This window comes from Scardinius erythrophthalmus (genome assembly GCF_964197995.2).
Source record: "Scardinius erythrophthalmus genome assembly, chromosome: 7".
NCBI classification, from domain to species: domain Eukaryota; kingdom Metazoa; phylum Chordata; class Actinopteri; order Cypriniformes; family Leuciscidae; genus Scardinius; species Scardinius erythrophthalmus.
In genome coordinates, this window is record NC_138227.1 from 14,429,189 (window position 1) to 14,443,304 (window position 14,116).

General features: G+C 37.3%; 2 protein-coding genes across 2 annotated transcripts in view; both read right to left on the minus strand.

The window, feature by feature from the left end:
* LOC308693715 (E3 ubiquitin-protein ligase TRIM39-like) overlaps nucleotides 1–14,116 on the minus strand; it is a gene marked incomplete at both ends in the record, with an annotated part of 764,022 nt that overhangs the window by 182,446 nt on the left and 567,460 nt on the right. The gene's annotated exons all lie outside the window — the stretch shown is intronic.
* Nucleotides 445–13,862, minus strand: cul5a (cullin 5a). The gene is made up of 19 exons (XM_081370222.1): nucleotides 13,805–13,862; nucleotides 11,672–11,781; nucleotides 11,270–11,369; nucleotides 11,014–11,190; nucleotides 9,671–9,812; nucleotides 9,418–9,563; nucleotides 9,177–9,257; nucleotides 8,868–8,961; nucleotides 8,059–8,189; nucleotides 7,854–7,961; nucleotides 7,522–7,586; nucleotides 5,971–6,103; nucleotides 5,758–5,889; nucleotides 5,542–5,665; nucleotides 4,867–5,042; nucleotides 4,603–4,764; nucleotides 3,683–3,801; nucleotides 3,472–3,595; nucleotides 445–3,360 (listed from the first exon to the last, which is right to left on the minus strand). The coding sequence occupies exons 1-19, from the start codon at nucleotides 13,829–13,831 to the stop codon at nucleotides 3,166–3,168; spliced, it is 2,346 nt and encodes a 781-aa protein (XP_081226348.1). The 5' UTR covers nucleotides 13,832–13,862; the 3' UTR covers nucleotides 445–3,165.

Sequence of the window (14,116 nt, forward strand, 5' to 3'; positions counted from 1 at the left end):
TCGTTGTTTGTAATGAACAAAACTTTTATGCTGTGACAATAATGGAAGACACTCAACAAAACAGGAGAGTGATACGACACAAACACCACTCCTCCTGGTATGTGATATAGTGGAGAGACAAAAAGGACAATAAGTACACATTATCATATTAGAATGACGAAAATACTGATGTGCCGGCCATGAAGTTGAAAAATATATATTTATCACCCCATCTCACCACTGCAGTCCAATATAATCAACTTAATAGTGAGTGTTATATGTGGACACAACTTTATTACAGAATATCCCATCGACAGATTCCAAAATGTTTTGTTTCACGCTCACTTATTGCATTATATCACTGAATGATGTGCACTCTTGTTACTGGAACATTTCATGTGCATCAGAGAAAACAATTTGCAAACAATAAAGTATAATTCATAATTTCATATAGCATTCCCCTGTAAGGTCATTCACAACATTTTTATTCAGTTTCATCATCTTCTACTACAATGAACTGACATTTCAGCTTTTGGGTCTGCATTTCATTTGATGTCATTAAAAAAAAAACAATGGGCTCATGAATACCACAAGCACACAACAAACGCCAACTGTGATTGATAAATATGAAAACCATAGTGCTTGTCCTACTAAAATTTAAAAAAGGTATTTACCAAGAGTAATTGATAGAGGAAATCATACAGTTGGCAGAAACATCCATTTTAAACTCCAAAAATGAAAATGCATAAACGCAACAGGATATGACATCACCCTGTTGCAAAAGGCTCCTAAGCGTACACACACACACACACACACACACACACACACACACACACACACACACACACACACACACACACACACACACACACACACACACACACACACACACACACACACACACACACACACACACACACACACACACACACACACACACACACACACACACACACACACACACACACACACACACACACACACACACACACACACACACACACACACACACACACACACACACACACACACACACACACACACACACACACACACACACACACACACACACACACACACACACACACACACACACACACACACACACACACACACACACACACACACACACACACACACACACACACACACACACACACACACACACACACACACACACACACACACACACACACACACACACACACACACACACTCTCTCGTCCTCTCAAACATGCTTAAGTTATCAATAAATAAAGAGGACAATCGAACTCAATGTTCTCAAACACCATTGTACATCTGGATCTTATAAACAACGCTTTTGTGAATCAAATGGAACCTTTTCACTATTTTGAGTTACCATGTGAAATCAAACACCAGGGAAACAAATGAGTGACTGATCTGTATTAAAAACTGACGGGAAATGTTATAGTGGAGATGGAAACAATTTAATAGAAATATCACTGTGATTTCATTTGGGACCTCCTCAGAAACTCATTATTCGCCCCTTTAGTTTGAGTGTAGATGAATTTAAAATCAAAACTTGATAGCATCAGCCAGTGAAAATGGTAGTTTAGACATTTTTTTCCAGACAACACACTGAATGGCTGATATATGGTTTGATTCAACCGTCATTTGAAACCCACTGAAGAAACTACATCCTAGACTGACCAGAGACTGCCTATATACGAAATCTGCCTGGATAATAACATTATCCATATTAATACTTGTATGCACTTAAACGCTAATAATCATGAGACAGTTCATTTGATTATAATAAACAGCTGATCAGTAATTGCACAAGCGTTTGTTCAGAGACACATAATAGTATACTAACGAATCACGTTTCCCACTAAATGTGGCGACGAATGACGAGGCTTTCTCGGGGAACCTCAAAAATAGAGGGAAAACAATCACTATAATGATTTTAAGATCAGCACTCTTGTGCTTTGCTTTGGCAATGTGTGTTTAGCAAGAACCGCGATGCGCTAATTAAAGTTAGGGTTAGGGTTAGCACAACCGACTAAAATAACTCTGCCCTACTTTACCTGAGGTTGGAGCGGTGCTTGCTTTACTCGGACTCATGTAACTGCTTTACCGCTTGTGTGTGCTCAGCTGTGACGGGGCAATGAGAATAAATTGTAGTTGTGACTCAAATTCAACAGGTTGGCTGGTTTTGGACCTTAGTGGAGCCACCTCATCACAGGCTCCTGGAACAATTCAGTCAGCATCTCGGTCACTATTCGAGACAGATAACGGAAAATTCTGAGTCGTAAACAAACAAAAAAATGGACTGAAACTACACTGTTACACTGACCGTCTCACTTGGCGCACACTGATAATGCATTTACAGCAAAACGGACAAAAACATATCAAACCGATACGAAAGATTTTCTCTGCAGACCTTGACCCTTTGTGACATCTGAACGCCAGCATTTCCTGGCATTTTGAAGAGTAACTTGCCGTCTAAACTGCAATGAGCCAATCAAATCTTTCGTAGCTTAAAGATGGTTCAACGTTTGCAAACTTCTGACGAAGAAAGAAAAAGTGGAAACGAAACCCAAAGATGTGAAAATCAATCCAAATAAATCCATGCTGACATTGTGGCAGAGAGTGTGAAAAGTGCAAATGCTAGTCCTCCATCCCAGCCCGTGCTCCTCAGCGTTCACGGCCAGGTGTTTGCGGTGGCGACGATGGGACGGCTCTCGGCCCGGGCTGTGCGGTGAGGATGGGACGTGGCAGGGTCCAGACGGAGGATGTGGAAAAACAAAACAAAAAAAACACTCGTAACACGGCACACACAAGCAAGTCCTCGGATGAATGTGACATTCCCACTGACCGCATGCTGCTGGAGATGTACACACACAAAAGGCCAAACGCCCACCATGCATACTGACTACCAATGGCAAAAATAGAATCCTTTGTCTTTTTTCCTATTTTTTTTAATCTCCTATTCTGATCCCCATGTGTCTTCACTGTAAGGTAAGGCAGGGATTTTTTTTTTTAAATACATTTTTTATCTGATGTGTGACTGTCTGTCGTTAAAACAAGCTCTTGACTACGCCACCAGACCAGCAGCCTAAGCAGTATCTTTGAGACATCACCATCCCTCCCCCCGCTGCCGATCCTCGACAGGTACGTCGTCCTTGGGAACGGTTACAGATCATCTTCGGAGTCGTTTCCGCGCTACGCCATGTAGATGAAGGTGTTTATGTCCGTCTCGTCTCTCTTGATGTACTTGTGCTCGATGAGCCACTCGATCTGTTCCTTGATCATTTTCTTCTGAGGGAGGAACATGTTCTTGAGGATCTCCACCAGCTCGGTCTGCAGCTGAGCGTTTGTGATCTTCTTACGCATCTTCATGATCTGAATGATGGCCTCCTGAAATGTTGCGGTGGAAAAAAACAAACAAATTAAGCCCAAAGTGCACTTGGAGCATAGTGACTAGTTTGTGAACAGAAAGCACTAGTAATGATTTTTTAAATTTTGTACCTGTGTTCTTAATATTCTAAGCTGGACGATGCCTTCGTTCTCCTCTTCTCTCATTCGCTCCGTCGTCAGCTGCAATCGGCCGATTAGGTTTATCTTCCCCCTCTTTTGAACCTTGGAATTTTTTCTGAGGAAAAACGGGAAAAAAAGGGCACTAAGTAAATGAAAGAGCGAGTAAAAGTCAAAGCAGGAGATGAGATTGAGATGTCCTTACATCAAGGAGAATTCCTGGTTAACGAAAAACAATGTGCTGTCCGTGAAGTCTTTGGGAGAGCTCACGGGCGGTTCATATGACAGCACTTGACGTTTGAGCTTTGGGAAGGCAACAAGAGACTGAACAAAAAGAGAGGGGAAAAAGGTAAATGATGATGTTACCACATCTATAAACAAAGATATTTTAATTTCTCAAAATCAATCGATATTTCTAATTCATTTTTAAAAACACTAGTAATTGAGAAACTGATAAAAGTAATCAAATTTCAAAATGAATATCCATTTTTATACTGTACATTATAATGTGGTGATATCAAAATTCACTTTCACTTGTAACATTATGATTGATTTTAGTTCTTAGTGTTTTATTTTTAATTTGTTTACACAAAATAGTATAACATTTTAATATTGGTTATTTATCAGTTATCAACCAGAAAGATAATTATCGGCTTAACCATATCGGTCCGAATTTTAATATCAGTGCACCCATGTTAAAACAGTGGTTCTCAACCAGGGGGCCGGGGAAGTATAGAAAGTATTTAAATGAATAAATTAATGTCAATATATTCCAATAATTAACACTAATCTAAATTCAGAGAATGAAGCAAACTTTTTTTCAGGCTACAGAATATTCCTTTAACCATCACTTTATTTAAATACTAGACGCCAATAGCGTTTTAAGTGGATAAGACATTTTCAGCTTTTCTATTGCCAGTTTGCGTAATTTCAAAGTGTTTTCCACTCGATGAACAAAAACTGATATTTTTGCAACTTTTCAGAGCATGTTATTTTTTTTTTATATTTAATGCAGACAATGTTCTAAGTAAACATCTTAACACAAAAAGTGCAATTCTTGTGCAAAAGTTTCCAGAGTGCTTTTCAATTTTTCTACTATTAATTTGGTGTTGATTGACAGAATACCCAGAGAGTTCGTCTCAGTTCGGCGTCAGGCAGCTCAGTGGCAAGTTTCAGATTCTCAAAGCTGATCTTCTCGCGTGGTCTTTGGTTCCAGGCAAAAAGTACAGCCAGTTGGAAGGTCGTGACCTCCAGGTCATATTGCCCTACTTCATTCTTGAAAGTGATCTACCGGAGAGCACACAGACTGATTAGCTAAAAGTTGCAAGCATTTACAGTTGCAAATCACTACTAAGCATTAAACACCCAAAGTGTATAAAATGCACCCACAATGCCATTAGACATGAGGTGGTGCCAGTGGAGTTTGCGGCCGCTGTGGTTCTTCTTGTAGAAGTCCTCCACCTCAGGGATGAGATCTTCCAGCTCAGTGGGCAGAGACACAAACACTTTCTCTGAGCTGCGTGACCAAGCTCCAGCATTCAAGATCTTTATGTTCACAGAGTCCGCTGAGTAACAGAAGGGGAGAGAAAGAGACCTTAGGAACTACTGTCCAAATGAAAAACAAGCCCCATCACATCATCACTAATATTTATCACAAATGTTCACTATGGTGGAGCTTGACCAAATTTGGTTTAGGGATAGGTTTATGAGTAGGGTTAGGGTGTAGCTAGATGCTAAAGCTCCACCCCTAACATCCAGAGAGGAGGAGCTGGATGTCAAGCTCCACCCATTGGCTCTGCAGTGAGCAGCCTATCGAATTTTCTGCATCATTACTCCAGTCTTCAGTGTCACATGATCCTTCAGAAATCATTCTAATATGATGCTTTGCTGATCAAGAAACATTTTTTCAAATGATTAATGCTGATTAATATTTTTTGGAAACCATGATACATTTTTTCAGGATTCATTGATGAAAAATCTCACTGACCCCACACTTTTCAAAGGTAGCGTAAATGCATATATATATATATAGAGAGAGAGAGAAAAACTGGGCTTGTAAGTCACCTGGTAAAGCCAGCTTGTTGTGTTTGTGCACCTCCTTGAAAACCTGGTTAAGATCTTCGGACACTTTGATGTCTTGGAACATTCTAGCTAGCTTGTTCACATAGTCAGCCGGCATCCCAACTTCCTGAAGCATGCCAGACCGAAGCAAACAGTGAGCCATTAAAATACAAAACACTCAAATTGAGTTTCAGTCACTCATTTCTCTTTTATTCTCACCCTGAGCCACTCGACCATGTTCTCCTCGATCTCACTGTCCGCTGAGATGTCCAGGATCAGACGCCTGGTCAGGTGGGCTTTGTGGTATCTCATGAACACATCCTTATTCTGGACGTATTTTAGCACAAGCAGCTACAGGAAGGAATTAGTAGTATTTAAATTTCGAAACACTTAAGGACAACAACAACATGTGACATGTCATAAATGCCTTACCACTTCCTTCAGTTTGAGCTCAATCTCCTCTGAGGTCAGCTTTTTGCTGAGGGGAGTCTTTCTTAGCAGCATGTCACAATAGTTGGCAAGCAACTCCGGACACTTTGACTCTGGTTGTGTTTTGAGGCCCACTCTGCATTTAGAAACATTAAAGGGTTAGTTCACCAAAAAATGAAAATTCTGTTATCATTTACTCACCCTCATGTCATTCCAAACCCCTAAGACGTTCGTTCATCTTCAAAAGACAGATGCAGATATTTGAATGAAATCTGAGAGATTTCTTTCCCTCCATTGACCGGAACTACCACTTTGATGCTTCAAAACGTTAATAACGGTTTAGTCCAAATTTTCTGAAGAGACACAATCACTTTATATACTTAACAGATTTAATTTAGGCTTTTTTTCTCATATAAATATAATTAATTAACATATAACTCATCAACTCACATATCAGTTGTGGTAAATGGAAGCTCAAGCATGTTCGCTTGAAATGCAAGAACCAATGGGGTTCATTCTCATGTTACGCAGCACGTTTGAGCTTCAGAAAGAACCAATGAGGTTCATTCTCATGTTACGCAGCACGTTTGAGCTTCAGCAAGAACCAATGAGGTTCATTCTCGTGTTACGCAGCGTGTTTGAGCTTCAGCAAGAACCAATGAGGTTAGTTCTCGTGTTACGCAGCACGTTTGAGCATCAGCACGAACCAATGAGATTCATTTTCGTGTTACGCAGCACGCTTGAGCTTCAGCAAGAACCAATGAGATTCATTCTCGTGTTACGCAGCACGTTTGAGCTTCAGCAAGAACCAATGAGGTTAGTTCTTGTGCGTCAAGAGTTCTGCTTATGTTTGCTGATAAATGTTTATATGTGAACAAAAGTCTAAATTCAATCTGTTCATCATATAAAGCGATCGAGTCTCTTCAGAAAACTTGGACTAAACCGCTCAATTCATATGGATTAGTTTTATGATCTCTTTATGAACTTTTTGAAGTGTCAAAGTGGTAGTTGCATAGCTGTCAATGGAGGGACAGAAATCTCTCAGATTTCATCAAAAATATCTTCATTTGTGTTTCGAAGATATACGAAAGTCTTATGGGTCTTTAAAGTGACCTTTAAATAACCCTTTAAAGTGTCATCAAACGTAATTGATATAAGCTGATACAACTCAAACATGGAACAAGAATGCACAAATGCATACGGACCCTTTTCACAGACTGTGAATCTAGTGTGAATTTCTAGTTTATTTTTTAATTTTTCAAAATTAATGTACATTTATAGCACTAAAATTTTAGTTAAATTTTTTTTTGCCTCTTTTGGAAGGTCACAGAAACATTATCATGGATTTTTTTTCTTTTGCTATTGTAGAAAATGGGAGCGCAGAAAATATATTTGTTGTAGTTTTCTGTTCACTGCTACAGAAGTTTAGCCAACGATGAAGACTTCCTTTTCGGAAAACCTCGTAAATGTGAAAAGGGTCCATTAGCAGCACTCAGCACTTAATGAAGTTAAAAGGAGGTTATTTTGTGCTTCTCACTATAAACCGTTACTCACCCCTTCTGTTTTAATGGCAGCTCCAACTTAAATATTGTGGCATCATTAACAACTGCTTTATATGCCTGGGGGAAATTAAAAACTATATGTTACAAGTCATTAAAAATATAAGCAAGACAAACACTTTATTTATGTAAAATAAACAAGTCAATTCATTTTCCAGTAACATCAACAGTGTTTCTAATGGATTATTGTTGTATAACCTTCCGATGTTCTCCTGTGTCATCACAGATCTCTGGAAACCATCTGCGGTGTGATCTAGTCATGCAGGCTACTTACTGAGACCAACTGTACGACAGTGAGAATGAATACAGATGGGGCGGCGTGCTCACTTTGTCTCTGGCTGTCAGGAACCGAGGATCATCCTGGAAAGCTTCCTTTACTAATTTACTAAAGCGATTGAACAGAGTCAGGAGCTGCTCCACATATTTCTCAGAGTCCTGAGGAAAAACATAAACAAGAACGTTAACACCTAATGGTTGAGAATCTGCCATAACACAAAGGTCAGAATTTCAAAGCTTTGAATATTGTTCTCACTGTTGTGATGGTCTCGGCAGCGGCCACCATATCTGCCAGTCCAGCACTGATGATGTGATCCTCTAGGTCTTTCAGCATGGGTTCAATCCCATTGGGAACTTTATCCATGAGAGAGAACATGAGGTGCAGCTCTGTGGATGAAGAGTTCACTGAGGTTTAAAAGCTTATATTTAAAGATATTATATAGCTATTTAAAAAAATGCAACTTTATGGAAAATACACTACTGTTCAAAAGCATAGGGTCAGTAAAATTTTATTTTAAAAGGAATCCATATATTTATTCAGCAAGGATGCATTCAATTGATCAAAAGCATTAGTAAAGACATTTATAATGTTACAATTTTTTTTTTTTCTATTCTAAGAATCCTGAAAAAAAAAAAAAAAAAAAAAAAAAATCACATTTCCCGAAAAATGTTAAGTGGCACAACGGTTTTCTCATTGATAACAAGAAGAAATGTTTCTTGAGAAAAAAAATCAGAATATTAGAATGATTTCTGAAGGATCATGATTCATGTGACACTAAATACCAGAGTAATGGTACTGAATATTCAGCTTTGCATCACAGGAATAAATCACATTTTAAAACATATTCAAATAGAAAACAGTTATTTTAAATTGTAATAATATTTCACAATATTACTGTTTTTTACTGTATTTTTAATCAAATAAATGCAGCCTTGATGAGCATAAGAATCTTCTTTCATACACATTAAAAATTCTTACCCACCCCAACATTTTCAATGATAGTTTATATAAAAAAAACCCTAAAGGGATCATTTTAAATATAGATTTCCAAGTCTCATACTCACTGTCAGTCTCATTACGTTTGATCATGCCTGGACATTCAGCCAAGATAGTTTCTTTAAATGACGTTACAAGCGCATTCACACAACATTCCATAAGCTAGGGAAAAAAAACAATCCACAATTTCAGACTGACATACCTGGCTATGTGACTTTACATTAAATTAAATATCAAATACTGAATCATTTAAAAATAATATTTTTTTTACATATATATTTACATTTAAAAATACACAAATATTTTAACAATTGATGCCCTATATTGTGAATGAATGAATTATTAATGCATTATTTAAAAGACAATCATATACTCACTGCTTGTACAGAGTTACATTCACGTCGTGTCTCTAAATATCGTAGTGCACGTTTCTCCTCTTCCCTTAACTTAGCGTCAGCCTGTAAACAGAGATATGAGAACACATGACTGCAGACACAAGTATGGAAGAAATGTAGAGTGTTAGCAGGAGTCATAACTCTACTCTTGGCTGTGCAGTTTTTATCTAACATGATTAGTATGGAATACGAAGTCTAAAATCTGATCACTGGCAGGCCGTACATATTTCATGTAGTTTTGTACTCCATTCTGCTGCAGGTAGGACGGTGCCTGGGTCCTGTAGAACCTCTCAGTGGAGTCTAGGTAGGCTTTCTCAAAGTTATCCCTGTAGATCTGCAGTTTATCATCAGGATTGGAGCACAGGTTCACTGGAAGAGAGATTATAAGAGACTTCTAACTAATAACAGCATCCAATTCTTTGAATTTTCAACAAAAAAGTCACTCAATCCAATAATAGAACTGCAGCAAATCTCACCATATGACTCTCTGACCCCGATGACCAACTGCGAGTCAAACGCCTCTCCCAGCCGCTCGGCATGGACCAACTTCATTGCACTATCCTGTAATCTATTCTTGATGTTGGAGAATATAGATTCGTTCCAAGTGTCCAGCATCAACTGCAAGAACATAAGCAGAACTAAAGAATGAATCCCATTTTAGATAAAAAAATAGTGCTGGGCATTGACACAAATTTCACAATTCGATTAAATTTCGATTCACAGGCTTGTGATTCAATACAGTTCCGATCTTAATTCAATTCGATATTGAATCATTTGGATAAATATCAGGTACAGTACGTCAACTAATGCCGTCAATTATTTAGGGATCCCTGTCAGTTGGTACATTACTATAATATTAAAGACTAAAATTTGTACACTGACATTTGAATTTGCACATAAGGCAGGTTTTTTTTGATAACTTTTTTTATGACAATTATGTTTCCACTGTGGCTTTCATAAAAACTTGTTTTCATGATGGATTTATTCAAACATACATTAAATATTGATGAACAGGTTAAGTAAATTATAATGAATATGTAATATAGAGCATAGTTACTATACATTATGCATAATTGCATGCAACTAACCCTAAATCAAACTTAATCTTAACCTAACCCTATAGTAACTACATGTAATTAAATGATATTAATCAGTGCGTAAATGTGACAAGTACACCTTCAAATAAAGTGTAACAGCATGTATTTATCAAAATACTTTGAATGTCTTTCCGTGGTTGAAACACTGATTGTGTGATTACATGAGACGTGGGCCTGGTATCACAGACAGGGCTTAGATTAAGCCAGGATTAGGCCATAGTTCAATTAGGACATTTAAGTATATATTTTTTTCAATTTTCCTTAGAAAAAAACATTACTGGTGTGCATCTCGCAACAAAACAATGGCACTGACATATTTTAAGATATTTTAGTGCAAGTTGCTTTCAGTTAAAACAGTTCAAACATGCATTTCAGTCTGGGACTAGGCTTATCCTTGTCTGTGAAACTGGGGGATGATATATTTCGGTAAGTTGTACTGTTTCTTTCAACATACTTTCTGACGTTCATTCATGTTTATTTGGTGCTGTAACTAGTATTAATGAGAATGAGATGATTAGTTCATGAGCCGCTTGAACTGAGGCGCTACAGCGATCTGTCACACCACATTAAAGTGCGCAAAAACAGTACAGTCACGCTACAAAATAATGTATAGTGAAGATTTGTTCACACGTTATCTGGAAACAGCATAGACTAAAAGACTGATTTTTCGGATTTAAGTGGTATTTTTAACCCAGCCCTAAAAAATGTTTTATCCCACTGACCTTCCTAACTATGCTGTCTTCCATATTGGACTTTTTGTTGCTGCCCTGTTTGCCCATCAGGGTGATCTCCAGCTGGCAGAATGGTTTGGGAAGAATGTCACACTGCGTGAAGAACTTCCTCCACTCCACGATGTAAGCCTTGAGGAGCGCCGTGTCATCTTGGTGACTGAGCACTCTCTAAACACCAATGTTCAAGAATGAGAGATGACTCTGCTGAAGAACATTAACAGGTCACTTAATCCTGGATCTCTCTTACCGCTTGAGCTTGCTTAATAAAATCTAAAATGTCCTCCTTGAGGGCCTGGTGGATCTTTGCAGGTCCTTTGTCATCCCATAGACAAACTGCATGAACATCTCTATGAGAATGAAGAAGAATAGAAAGACAGACTGAACACTCAAGGTGATGATACACAGGGCAACTTTTTGAGCGATCTTGCCGAACGATTGTTGCTTGGGCACTTTCCCATTGAAAATGGGCAATAAATTTCTATCTGGATAATTTAGATCGGTCGTGGGCCCTGTGTCTCATCTGGTTGCCCGTTGATGGCAACATTGCCCAGCAACATTGCTCAAAAAGTTGCTCTGTGTATCATCACCTTCAGACTTTAGTTAATGTGTAGGATATAAAAAGATCTGAATTCATAATGTAAGGTCTTACGAGAAAAGATCGAACCACTGCTGCTTAGTTACAGACTCTTGGCGAAGCAACTTAAGGACAATGGGGCGCATAAGATCCCACTTGTCCTCAAACTGGAGGGAACCCTTGTTCTAAGCAAAAAGACATGGAAGAGGAAACAGATGAACAAGAGCATGCCTGCATTAATCTGTGACACAATGAACCAGACATTATGGGAGACTTTTGTGTTTACATTTTTCCAGAAAATCTGTGCTTCTCAAAGCATTTACAATAAGGCAAGTAGTTTGTTTCTTTTATTTCTTATGTCTTTGAATTATTTGAACTTTTTTAGCAGTATTTTGTACTATTTCTTTGTTTTTATAACTTTTTTTATAATATTAAGGTCACAAAGAAAGATTCTTTACTAATCTTTCAACGTGCCATTTGCTACTTTTCAAATACATTTATGTATATATTTAAAGGGATAGTTCACCCAAAAATTACAATTCTGTGATTATTTACTCACCCTCATGTCATTCCAAACCCTTAAGACTTTCATTCATATTCAGAAGACAAATTAAGATATTTGAATGAAATCTGATAGATTTCTGTCCCACCATTGACTACCACTTGGTTGCTTCAAAAAGTTTATAAAGAGATTGTAAAACTAATCCATATGAATTGAGCAGTTTAGTCCATATTTTATGAAGAGACTCAATCACTTCATATGATTGACAGATTTAATTTAGACTCCCTTGTTTCTGCCCGACAAGCAGGTTCGGTTGAGATTTTATGTTTGCTGATCATTGTATATCTTCTTGATTAAAATGGATTAGTTTTACAATCTATTTATGAACTTTTTAAGCGTCAAAGTGGTAGTTGTGTAGCTGTCAAGACAGAACTGGCTCAGATTTGCTTAAAAACATCTTCATTTGTGTTCCGAAGACGAACGAAAGTCTTACGGGAGTAATCAATGTCAGAATTTTCATTTTTTGGTGAACTATCCTTTTGTGTTACCATTGCACCAGAATTAGACTATCAATCTTAAATTATGAAAGTGCATTAAATATATATTTTAAATAAATCATGATCATTTTAAAATAAATATACAATTTCAAATGTGTCGGTGATGGTGTAATTTCCAGCACAACGAACAATAGGCTACTGCAACTACTAAAGTTTTACATTTTTAAAACATTATTGTACTTGTTTACCAAAGATACAGAGCTTGAAATTAAGAGACATGATGAAAACAAAAAAAGTAAAAATCAAGGTAAATATCACTTGTGAACACAAAATGCTATTATGCATAATTTCCAATTCTAATAAGTGTAAAAATATTATTTAATTGTACATATTTTGAATAAAAAAAAAATGCTAGCTATGAAATTAGTTAACCAGAAAAGAAGTCAGTCATTTTATTTCAAAAATGCTTAAAATGTAATTTCCACCAAATACAGATAGCAAGCAACAGGCTGAACGGTTTTTAAAATCAACCTGATAGTTCATGTCTCTAGACAGCATTTTGGATATCACTAGTGCGTTTGAACACATATATGACATTAAAAATATTGTCTAGGTAAGCAGATCACTAGGTTCTGACACACAACCACTGTACTTAACTGCATTCAAACAAATTTAAGTCTCTACTCTCTCTAATTAATAATCCTCAAATGATTTCCTCACATATTTGAACTATCTGACCCTACTGACATGACATGTAAGGCAATAAAATACTAGCACATGAAACTCGATATGTTCAACACATATAGTCATTTCATTAGCTCAGTCACAACACTGTGTCATTTAATCATTTGCCAAGCTAGCAACATGCGTGCTAACTGTCATCAGGTACATGTCCCTTTATGATGTACATTTATAAACAAAATAATACCGAGTCAACACCCAGTGGCGTGAAAACTGACTTTAAGTAGTCTGCATGCAGTCCAGCATTATTGTGATTATTGGCTTCATTAATCTCAGCTAGCTCACAGCCTGCTAGCTTAACACAGGCTGCAAGACAGTCTTATAAACTCACTGGACATGCACGTAAGAGTCCGAGCAAGCCACTAAATGTCAGTGGTACATTTGTCATTTGAAGGTTATAGGCGTATACACGTTTTTTTTTTACTGTTTCTGGAGAATTTAGAGGCAAACAGCTAAAGTGTCTCTTACCTTTAACAAATGAGACATCGTCGCCATGTTCCCTTAACTTATCCCCTCGTCCGATCTCGCGAGAATTGGTTCGGTATTAGAACTAGCGATGGGATCTTCGGTTCATTTCTGCAAATGGATCCTTTCGAACCGTCCGTTTTAAAGAACATGTTCTAAAATCCATTCACTGCTTCTTTTATGTAATGCAGATATAATTCATCTCATGATAGCTCATAATGACATAGTTTTTTAGAACCTATAAATAATTAAAATATGAAAAAACTTGAATATATCAAATATTTAACAATTTTGCATTAATAAATACCATTTATT